The 12,432-nt window shown below is 39.2% G+C and overlaps 1 protein-coding gene across 10 annotated transcripts in view; it reads right to left on the bottom strand.

The window, feature by feature from the left end:
- The window catches only part of PIKFYVE (phosphoinositide kinase, FYVE-type zinc finger containing), an 80,572-nt gene that overhangs the window by 28,736 nt on the left and 39,404 nt on the right, over positions 1-12,432 (bottom strand). For all 10 annotated transcript variants that reach the window (XM_039240612.1, XM_039240618.1, XM_039240617.1 and 7 more), the window contains 6 exons: positions 9,554-9,694; positions 8,809-8,935; positions 7,375-8,534; positions 4,346-4,446; positions 3,317-3,388; positions 2,411-2,582 (listed from right to left, as the gene is read on the bottom strand). In XM_039240612.1, coding sequence (XP_039096543.1) covers positions 2,411-2,582; positions 3,317-3,388; positions 4,346-4,446; positions 7,375-8,534; positions 8,809-8,935; positions 9,554-9,694 — 1,773 coding nt within the window. The remainder of the gene's footprint in view (positions 1-2,410; positions 2,583-3,316; positions 3,389-4,345; positions 4,447-7,374; positions 8,535-8,808; positions 8,936-9,553; positions 9,695-12,432) is intronic.

Genomic DNA, 12,432 nt, shown 5'->3' on the forward strand with positions numbered 1-12,432 from the left:
ACACATACTGAGAATCTCTTTTTTAAAAAATAGTTTTTCCTTTCCAGTGCATATCTAATATATTCTGACTGCAGAAAACTGGAAAAGAAATGTTTACAAGTGGGGAGAGTTAGGGATACCTGGGGATGCTGTATCACTGATGACCCACCACTATCCATATACTGCTATTTTTACTTCCCATGAATGAGTACATATATTTATGTACATGATACACATACAGATATACATAAATGAATCCATAGACAGTACCCAGCCAGCATACTTGTAAATAAAAAGTCTTTCCTATAATTAGTTTCAAAACCTTGTATTATTTTTACTTAACAATGCATCATAAATACTTTCCCACATAAAATGTCTTATACAACTTGATTTTAATGGCCATAGAATATCCATTATATGGACACTTTAAACCCATCTCTATTGAGGTACATAATAAGACATTACAAGATTTTCTTTACTCTGATGATGCTCCAACGAACTATCTTGTATGACAGTTCGTGTGTAATATATACTTACAAATATCCATAATTATTTCCCTGGAATAAATTAAGAAAAGTGGGAACTGGTAGGTCAAATGGCATGAATATTTATGTGGTCTTGGAGACTTTTTGCCACACTGTCTTGTAAAACTGGTGTACCGGCTTACACAATCTCCCAACAGTGTCTGAGTGTACCAAGTTCCCCACATGTTTACCAATCTCAGGAATTATAAATCTCTGAAATGTGATTTCTTAAAAACAAAACAAAATAAAATTGCACTTCACTGGTTTTATTTACATTTCTCTGCTAACAAGTCAAATGTATGTGCATGCGTCTCCCCGCCATTTGTATGCAACTGGCCTTTTTTCATTATCATGCCTTACAGGAATTTAACATGAAGTATATTACTGTTTGGTCATATCATAACTTTTGTGACACATGGAGATTTTTCATTTTTGTGTAACAAAACTGTTTACCTTTTCCTTTCTAACATAACCCCAAAGGCAGAAGTTTCTGTTTTAAAAGAAACTATACACAAGAAAGCATGTAAGATATAAAAATATAATTTATCATTTAATTCACTGTTCAATCCATACAAGTTCACATATCCCACAGCAAAGTATCACCAGCTGGATACTAACAGGAACCATACTGATTCCTTTAAGACAAGTATAAAAGCTAAGACAGATCATTGCAAGAAATGATTTCATGGTTACATGTTTGTTACTGTAGAAGGAACAGACTTTGATTTTGCCTTCCTCACTATGGAGGCTGACATAGGTCACACTATTATTTTATCTATAATTCTCATATGTGCCTTCCAAAAGCACACTCCAAAAATAAGCCAATGAGGTTAAACTTGGCATATGCTTGCTGCAAATAATTTGGATGAAAAGTAAATACTGAAAGCATAATTGTCACCCATTATTTCCTCCAGAGTTAAATAACAAAAGAAGAAATAGAACACATGGTCCTTTTCTCAAAAATGGTCCTTTTACGGGGCACCTGGGTGGCTTAGTCGGTTAAGCGTCCGACTTTCGCTTAGGTCATGATCTCGCGGTTCGTGGGTTCGAGCCCCGCATCGGGCTCTGTGCTGACTGCCAGCTCAGAGCCTGGAGCCTGTTTCAGTCTGTGACTCCCTCTCTCTCTGACCCTCCCCTGCTCACGCGGTCTCTCTCTCTCTCCTAGAAATAAATAAAACATTAAATAAATAAATAAATAAAATGAAATATCCTGGAAGAACAGGTGTAGGGAAGAAGGGGAACACCTAACCTAGAACTTCATGAACTTCACACAGCAAAAACAAACTTAGGACCTGTGAAGGAAAGGGGCACATCTTTTANTCTGTGACTCCCTCTCTCTCTGACCCTCCCCTGCTCATGCTGTCTCTCTCTCTCTCTTAGAAATAAATAAAAAAATATTTAAAAAAAAAAAAAAAGGTCCTTTTCACATGGCACATGAAAACTAGTAGAGATCAATTTAAACATGGTCTCAGCTGATCTCTTAAAATAGAAATATTGGTATAGGCTTAAATAGACACAAACACCCTGGGGTACTGTAATTACTGTTACAAGCCTTTCTCCTCCCCCAGAGGACAGGAGTCATACCACGCCCTTACACAGTCCCTGGCACATAGAGGATGCTAAATAAGTGCCGAATTAATACGCATAATTGAGAACTATCAAAATATAATCTCCATAATTTTGCTGAACAAGGTATTTATATTTTATACTAATGACATAAATTCTAAAACGGAACCTTCAATAAACAAACATTAAATGGAATACACAGCACTGGAAATTAAAATAAATAAGAGCCCGATGACAAATAACAAATCCAAAGTAGTATAGACCACCCCCTCCAAAAAAAGTTATGCAAATAAAGCAATAAATAATGCTGTATGAAATTTATAGTAACAGGGCACGTTTACCTGTTTGCAGATTCTGCACCAGGAATAGGTAAGAATTGTATGTTGATATCCAGGTACTGGAGAGTCCAACTCCTTCAGGATTATCTGCACACAGCCTTGGCCATGGACAAAGCGCCGAATATGATGCACCATGGGGGTATCACAGAACATGCTAGGACACTGATAAGAAGGCCTTTGACAAAGAGAAAGTCCTCACATTAACCATGAAACCAAAGAGCAATGTAGAATGAACACTGGCTAATCAGGCCCTGTCTCCAGAAAGAGCAGTATCCCCTCTCGAGTCATGCTGCCCATGGATGATCTGCACAGGGACCACTCACACTGCCGGGTGGACCGTCTGCACCGGGGACCACTCACACTGCCGGGTGGACCGTCTGCGCCGGGGACCACTCACATCGCTCAGAGCCTGCAGCTGAGCCTCCTGTCTTCAGCTACAGCTCAGTGACAGTTTCTAGGCATTGAGCACCTTGTATTTGCTCAGTATTTTTAAAACATCAACTCATTTTTTTGCCTAGTTAAGTCCATGACACCCCTAGAGCTTGTTCTTCCCTGCAAAGAGGACTGGTAAAACTCCTCTGCTCTTTATCATGTAAGTGGCAGGTGACAGCACTAAGACTTAAACCCAGGTCTCGCTGTCCTCATGTTTCTCCTGCCTCTCATTTCAATCATTCTAAAGATAAACATCCTAAAATAAAGTCTTAGGAATGGCAGCGTAATCAAAGACTGAGGAATGAACTGGTAAGATATCCTGGGGTTGGATGTGAAACAAATTACTTCTCTGTAAGGTATACTGATGTGTGGTATCACAGTGAAGGCCACACAATACTCCAACTCATGTTCACGTTTTGGACTGAAATCCGGGACATCTGAAAAGCATACATGAAACATAAGGAAATTTGTTCTTACCTGAAACAGTATCTCTCTAAAAAGATTCCTAATGTCAGATCATTCTTTCCATAAAACTCCATTGTTACAATCCTAGAAGAAGACAACATTTCTTTGGAACGTATCGTAAGAATTGCCACACAGCAAAGATACTTCATGAGACTACAAACTGATTACTTGTTAGATGTGCCTAGAATGCAGTATTAGAGTAGGTAATATTCTGGTCTTCTAGAACAGGTTTGACCTCAGCTGATAAACTGGTTTGGACTAGCTCCTTATCCACCCCCAGTCCATTAGCATCTTATCAACCTGAATCAGGATGCAGAAACAGTAATATTAAATGAGTAAAACGGACATGAGCCAGGAAGAGACGAAAGTCTCCACAAAGCCCTTCTGCTCCATCCCCAGAAAACAGGACTCCTGCCTCTTGCTCTCTGGTCCTCACACCTTTACTGAGCAAGAAGGACAGCAGCTCAGACTCTTCCGGGAGAGCCAATCCCTGACGTTACGCCTAACTTCTGAATGCCCACAAATAAGAGACTTTGGTTACAGCCCTGTTGTAACCCAGACCTTATTCAAGCCTTGACCTAAGGAGTCCGTAAACCCCCGGAGAAAATTTCTGTGGGGTCCCCAGCCCCAAGTCAGTCTGCTAGTGCTGTACACTAGAGCTCTGGAAGGACCCTTCACCCCACTGGGGGACATGAGTGCTTCTGGCGACCAAAATTAAATGCAGAACACATTCTGTCACAGAAACGGTGCTCCACAAACATGCAGCTACGTTCCACAGCACTTTTAAAACTAAACTATGCAGTAACTAGCCTTTTGTGACTATCATATCATTTGAAACAAATAATTCATGACATTATAAAATGTTTTTCTATCAATCTACTCAGAATTCAGTTTTAAATTAAGTTTAAAAGTTCTATCAATTCCATATAACTAGCACCATGCTGTGTACCTAAAACCAGATCCTAATAGCTGATTTTTCTTTTGAAGTTGCTGGAATTCTGTTCTTAAATACAGCGCAATAGTGCAAGAGGCAAATCCTACCAGGGGCTGACACAGGCACTGGGGGCGTTGCTGGACTGGGCAGAAGAGCTGCTGAAGAGCACACACAGTCTCTGGTGGTTCGCAGGGTTCAGACAGTCCACCTGGAAGACAAGGACCGGGTGAGCACCCCCAAGTGGCTCCACACTCCAACCCCGAAGCGGGCTTCTAACATCCACCACATTCCTTTTTGGGCATCACTGGAAGGACTCCAGGGGACGCTGAAAACTACCAGAAACTAAATATAAGGAAGAAGAGCAGTTCATTTTTGAGACAAAATGATGCAAAAACCTTAAGTTAACTTTAAAATACAAACAGATGTCTAGCTTGTTTTCTTAAATACTCTTTATTATAAAAGTGCATTAAGTCATTTTGGAAGTAAACAGTCGACTAAATAGTCCATATGATACAGTGTGAACTGGGGCGGCGCAGTCAGTTGAACATCCAGCCCTTGATTTCATCTCAGGTCACGATCCCAGACTCACAAGAGCGGGCCTGGGGCAGGTCCGCACTGAAGCATGGAGACTGACTGGGACTCCCCCTTTCTCTCTCTCTCTCTCTCTCTCTCTCTCTCTCTCTCTCTGCCCCTGCTTGTGTGCAAGCACATGTATTCTCTCTCTTGCTCTCTCTTCTCAAAATAGATAAACATTAAAAAAAAAAGTCTGAACTGATGGCTGAGAAATCAAAATTCCCAGGTATTTACTTATACTCTATACCTGTTCTTGATCATTACAGAGGCAACATCTGCTCTCTGTTGAAAATCAAATAGTACAGAGGGAAGTGAAGAAATTCATGAAGTACCTATAGCCTCACCTCCTCTGAAGCCACCCACCTCCCAAAGTGATCACTTTGCCTATATGGTTAAAAACATGCACACTTTTTGCTAGCTCACACACATGTACACACAAAAACATCCACATACGAATGCACAGGTAATTTTGTTTTTATAAAAATGGGAGGACTCTACATAGAACACTTGCTTTTTAACACTTCAACACAGTAAACAATAGGTGTTGACAAGGATGTGGAAAAGGGAACCCTCTCACACTGCTCGTGGGAATACAAACTGGTGCAGCCACTCTAGTGTCTACAGTGCGGAGGTTTCTCAGAAAGTTAAAAACAGAACAACCCTATGACCCAGCAATTGCACTACTAGATAGTGTTACCCAAAAGATAACAAAAATACAGATTCAAAAGGGCATGTGCACCTCAGTGTTTAGAGCAGTGCTATTAACAACAGCCAAACTATGGAGAAAGCCCAAATGTCCATCAAATGACAAATGGATAAAGATATGGTGTGTATATATACACATGTGTGTGTATACATATATATACGTATTTATATATATTATATACATATTTATATATATTATATACATTTATATATATATATAAAACGGAATGTTAGTCAACCATCAAAAAGAATGAAATCTTGCCATTTACAACAACATGGAAGAGCCAGAGTGTATTATGCTAAGCAAAATGGGTCAGAGAAAGACAAAGACCATATGAGTTTACTCATATGTGGAATTTAAAAAAAAAAAAAAAAGATGAACACATGGGAAATGGGGGATGGGGGATAAAAAGAGTGAGGGAAATAAACCATAAGAGACTCCTAACAACAGAGAACAAAAACTAGGGTTTGATGGAGGGGAGGTGGGTAGGATGGGGTTAGATGGGCTAGATGGGTGATGGGTATTAAGGAGGGCACTTGTGATGAGCACTGGGTGTTATATGCGATTAATCACTAAATTCTCCTCCTGAAGCCAATATTACACTATATGTTAACCAACTAGAATTTAAATAAAAATGTGATAAATAAATATAAATTAAAATTAAAAAAAGATTGGGGTGCCTGGGTGGCTAAGTCGGTTAAGCATCCAACTTCAGCTTGGGTCATGATCTCACGGTTTGTGGGTTCGAGCCCCGCATCAGGCTGGGTGCTGACAGCTCAGAGCCTGGAGCCTGCTTCAGATTCTGTGTCTCCCTCTCTGTCTGACCCTCCCCTGCTCACATGTCTCTCTCTCAGAAATAAATAAAACATTAAAAAAAAAAAAAAATTTAAAAAAGATTGGAATCCTGGACCATAGGTGTGTATATGTGCGTCTGTGTATGAAAACTAAAACAGATCTCCCTATCATTTTCTATAAGTTTACATAAACACAAATTTGCATAAAATTTATTATAGGTATTTTTTCACACCATGTTAACCATGGCTCTTATCACTTTCCTTTTTTGCCAATCTCACAAACAATAGTGTACCAAACAGAAAATAATGCATCATTATTATTTAGCACCTCCCTAACTACCAGTGAAATTAGACATCTTTTTATTTATTCTATTAAACAATTTCATATCCTCATTTAGAGATGGGTGTTTTCATTAGCTTTACTACAACCACTATCAATAATATGTCCATAAGCAAATCTTAATTTCCCCTCAAATTCTGTTTAAAACGAATAAGGGCGCCATCATAGTTGAATAACGTAAAGTGTTTTATGCTAAATATATACATCTGACATTTTCTAAAAACACATCCATTTTCCACAGTAAGCTGCGGTCTGGCTCTCCCTCACAATCATGAAAAGGATCGTGGATACATCACACCACACCCACGTCCCCCAGCCACAAAGTCTCCATGGCTCCACCCTTCCCCCTACTGCAAAGCTCTTCCTACTTTATTGTGAACTCAGCATGAAACATTCAAAATTCAGTTTCATTATACTGTTTTTTTAAATGTTTATTTGATTAAGAGAGAAAGGGAGAGAGAGAGAACAAGCAGGGGAGGGGCAGAGAGAGTCAGATGCTCAACCAAGTGAGGCACCCAGGTGCCCTATCCTGCTTTATATATTTTAAAGTAATTCATGAGCCAACAGACTCGGGGGGGAAAAAAAAAACCTATAAGAAGAAATATTTAATAAATAAATCTGCAGGCAATGTGTCATACTTGTGGGGGTTTTTCCTAACCCTGCCACAGCAAGTTCTTCAGCACTTTCTAAACCCACACAAGCACCCAAAGCGGTCCGCCTCACCTTTGTCGACCACACTGCATCACTCGGAATCAACCCTTTCTCCTCGTCACCATCAGTTTTGCTTCCTGATCTGCCACTTGAAGTACCAGGTACATCCTTTGAATGAGCAAAAGGGTCTGCACTTTTCTGCTGAATTCTTCCTCCTCTGGCCCGATAATCAGCCAGCATCCTACCCAGGCTCTGGCTATCCCCAAGATGCTCAGCAATTCTGGTGCTCACTAGCTCATGCGAGGGCAACACTTGAATAGACTTGGCCTGAACACTTCCGTTCATGCCTTGCAGGCCAGAGAGATCCCTAAGCAGCTGCTTCTTCCGCCTGCTTTCCATTTCTTTGAACTCTTTATTGAGGAGAGGAGACCAGTAAACCTGCTCTGCGAAATAATCTCGGGTGGAGCACCTCATCCCTTTTTCAGTTAAAAGGAAGGGCTCCCGGAATGTGATTACTGGGGAGATACAGAGGATCACGTCTTTCAATTCCTGTTTAAAAGCCAAAGAATAAGTCTTTCGTTTATCTTCAGAAGACGTAACCTCCTCAGTAACATACAATCCAGTGTCATCCTGTAAAGGGTCTCTAAAGGCTCTCATCTGGCTTTTGGGGTCCCGTAGCTCATCTGTGTGCTGCAAAGCCTCCGGCTGCTCAATGGCCATGGCATCCTGCTGGTCGTCCACATGGAGCGGCAGCAATGATTCAGGGACCGATGGAAATAGAGCACAGGGGATCCCCGCCGGGCAAGCCGTCGGGGCATACTCTTGATGCTTCAGGGATGCCACATCCTGTGGAATGCTTTTATTTTCCTGGTCACCCTTCTCAAACGCAATCCTTGATTCCAGCAAACTGCTCTCATCAGAGGGCAGAAATTCCGGAGGAATGTCAGGCTCCCGGGGGAGGGGACTTCCGCTGAATGGCTCTTGTATGGTCCCTTCATCCTCCCGCCCCTCAATCAGAGAATGGAAGGAAGGGTTTTGTGTTAACGTAGGAGGCATAGCAAATTCATCCATGAGGAAGGAGATTTCCAGTTGAGAATGATAAGCTACACAGATCATAAATATTAGGATCTCCTTAACTCGAGCCAGCTCATAATCAGAGCCTCCTCTAAGCTTGATCGTACAGCCCAGGTGCTGTGGACAGCCTTCAAAAAACATCAGTGTTTTGGTTTGCTCTACAAATAAACATATAAAAAGTTTAAGAAGATGTAGTTGGTATTCCGTAAAGCCCAGACAGAATTAATTATTTTAACCTCTACAAGAGAAAAATTTTCAAGTTAGACCACAGTTGCCAATCCTGCTTTAACCACTGCTAATAGATTTTAGTATTGTAACTAAACATAATTAATGGATTAGAAATTAGGACAAAGTAAACATTGTAGTATGGATGAGTCTACTCATTTCTTCAATTCTCCAATCTCAGGTCCCTCTATGCTAAAGATCACTCACCATTAGGCAACTGAAATATCTGCATATAAAATTTGTGACAGGTGCCCAGGTGGGGTTTTGTAAGCAGCTGGTCCATCGACATTACTAAATCACCTTGGGTCATCCGACTGATTCGTTCTAAAACTTGCTAGAACACAGAAAAGCATTATATTACAAAATTAGAGAAGAATAAAATTCTTAGTAAATTTTATCTGGAAAATAGGAAAAATTTAGATATAAACCTCACAATTAGTTTCTTTAATTTTAATTATATAATAATTTTTTTGATTCTAGGTTAAAGTTGCTCAGTGATCAGTATGTTCCCCCGAAAATAAACCAGACTCATATAATAACAGTATCAAAAAGTATGTAAGCATCATGCCCTGGCCCAGGATACTGGGGGAAAGGAGGGAAATTTCCTAGAAGTCTCCTCTATTCTGAAGAGGAGATAACTTTTCGAGAGAGAGCATTTTTTACTTGTACAATGCCCCAAACACAAGAAAGGCTCAACAAATACTACTTATTACTAAGTATCTATTACACCTTTAGTCTTAACAACTATAACGAGTGCTATATAATTAATTACACTTTCTTCCAGTCTAAGATTCTCCAGTCTTAAATAATGAAGTGACTGTCATACTTACTGTCCTACTTTCAACATATATGGAAGAGTGAACAGATAATCAAAGGTCCCTGCAGATCAATATGATTCATATAAATTTAAAAACTGAGATTTTTTGAATGATAGAAAAATAAGAACACTCACTGATTTTACATTAATGACCAAAGTAATGCCATGTTCTAATAACATGTCTTGGGCAATCCGAGACACTGTTTTCTCAACTAAAACCAACGTGGGTCGAACATCAACTATTCGCTGAACATAATTCTTCAGGAATTCCCTTTCCTAAGGGAAAAACACATCAAAAATATTATACCTGGTACAATTCAAGACCTACAGATATTAAAATATCAGGAGAGTTTGACTAATTCTCTTCATCTACAAATAAGTCCATAAGCAAGTTACTTCAAACACAACCAAGAATGTTATTCATAATTCTGAACTGTTGGTTATGCTAATAAAAAAGAGTTTCAGGAGAAATCCCATTTTCTGACTCGCCAATTTTACTTTGAAGGATTTTCAGTTCTTAATAACTAATATCATGAAGGCCAAGAATCCAATTAGCTCACTCTCAGAGGTTCAAAAAAACAAATAAAACCTAACCTCCCAACTCCCCAATGAAAGCAATCTCTAATTCTTGAAATACAGATTCCCTGTACTACACTCTGAAATTAACCAGAGTAGCTCTTCTCTTCTTTGGGTATAGGAATAAATAATTCTCTAACAGATGCTACTTCAGCTTCTTCCTCATTTCAATCTCCCAGTAGATCATCTTCTACTGAGAACATACCACTTAATACAATTAATAATACCACTTAATACAATTTCTTTTTTTTTTGTTTGTTTGTTTTGTGTGTTTTTTATTTTTTTAAATTTATTATTATTATTATTATTATTTTTTTTACAAATAGTTTATTGTCAAGATGGTTTCCACGCTTAATATAATTTCTTGACGAAGGCTTATTTTCAAAGCAAATGAACTGCAAATAACGACCAGAGTTAAAACAATACAAATCACTGGATGTTTCATAAAATTTATGGGCTCCAGGCAGGAGACACCTGAATGTGTGTCCATGTCTGTCACTTCTGCTCCACATGCCCAAAGTGTGTTCTGAACCAAGTCTGTATTTATGATCAGTGCCACCAACAACGGATGGGCCTATTCCCTGTAATGGACCCACCGTTACGGAGTATATTTCTACCTTGCTCTGTTTACTGACAGAAATCGTACATTTTCAAAATCTCCTGTTATTAACGAAAGATTTTTTTTCCCTTGAAACATGTTAATTTCCTACTCTACTTACTAAATGGTCATTTAACGGCATTTTCAATGGTTTTATTTGTGCAGCTTCAAACGTATAACTAGAATAAGTTGATATTTTACATTTCTGGCCTTTGGCACAGGGATGGCAAATACATTTCCTCTCAGTCCCAACTACAATCAGCTATCATGACTGCACGTGAAGCACCATGTTAAAAGGAGGCCTGGGCCAGGCCCAGCAAGGACAGGATATGAGGAAGCGGGCCGTGAGCATGGAATGGAGCAGCAGCAGACCAACAGACCTAGTAGTGATGAGGGAAACAAAGGCAAAAGAAACATAACTTAAATTTCCTAACAGCTTACAGTTCACTGCTACCTGAAACATGCACACTCTGACCTTCCTCAAGGAACTCGGGGCTGCCTTAGTGCCTTAATGTTTATGTTTTATTAAGACTAAATGTAATCTTACCTTAACAGCAGCTAGTCCCTCAAGGTCCAGAAAGGCTTGCTTCCAAATTCCTTGAAGTCTTATGCTATCCCTAACCCTCATTAATTAAACGAGTATAGAATCAATAAGTCACTCCTCACTATTCCAGTGCAGCTCCTTCTTCTCAGTTACATTTCATTTGTTTCCCTCTTTCTCCCCATGCTGTAACAAAACCACCTCTTTGTACCAAAAATGTCTCAAGAATTCTTTCTTAGCCATTTGTTCTCAAACCCAAAACTTCCAAATTTCATGATTTCAAAAGCAGTGCCAGCTTTGTGAAGACACGGTAAAGCCACAGGGCAATCACCTGCCTGCCCTTTGTCACTCATCCTCCTTCTGATTATAGGCATGCCCTGTTTATTATGCTTTGCATTACTGTGCTTTGCAGGTATTTTTTTTTACAGATCAAAGGTCTGTGGCGACCCTGAGTCAAACAAGTCTATTGGCACCATCTTCCCAACAGGAGTTGCTCATTTCATATCTGTGTCACATTTTGGAAATTCTCACAGTATTTTCCACTTTTTCATTATTATATCTGTTATGGTATTCTGCAATCAGTGATTTTGAACAACTCACTGAAAAGCTCAGATGATGGTCGGCATTTTTTAGCAATAAAGTGTTTTTAATTCATATATACATTTTGTTAGCTATAATGCTACTTGCACACTTAATAGACTACAGTACAGTGCAAACATAACTTTTATATGCACTGGGAGACCAAACAAGTCACTTAAGTTGCTTTATTGCAATACTGGCTTTACTGCCATGGCCTGGGACCAAACTGGCAGTATCTCTGAGGGAAGCCTGTATCTACTAAAATGTCAGCTTCTTCTCTGCTTATTCCACATGGATTGGACCAAACAAAAAAGGAGGACAAAAAATAAGCTGATAATTTATACCAATTCAAACTAAAAACTTCTATAGGGCAGGTATTAGAGGTATGATAAACTATGTTTTAAAGCACAAACAAGATGTTTTAGTTATGTGAATTAATTCATGTCTCTTAAATACAAGTTTGCCCAGAGCAAACTTCTCGAACACAAAAAGACCTGAGTACGTTAACCTATTTGCAAGAGGGGAGTTAAAATAGAGTGGATAAATTTAAGTATATAGTTTCTGTAAATAATTACCTGTGGATTTCAGGTACCCAATCCATCAATTATAAGACCTATAATTTTATACATTTTAACAAATACAATCAGGATAAGCCTTACAGTCAATGCAGTTGTGATCTGATCCTATAAAAGTCTTTCATGGACCCTTTCGTAGTGATCA

This window comes from Hyaena hyaena, unplaced genomic scaffold (assembly GCF_003009895.1).
Source record: "Hyaena hyaena isolate Hyena2069 unplaced genomic scaffold, ASM300989v1 scaffold_180, whole genome shotgun sequence".
NCBI classification, from domain to species: Eukaryota; Metazoa; Chordata; class Mammalia; order Carnivora; family Hyaenidae; genus Hyaena; species Hyaena hyaena.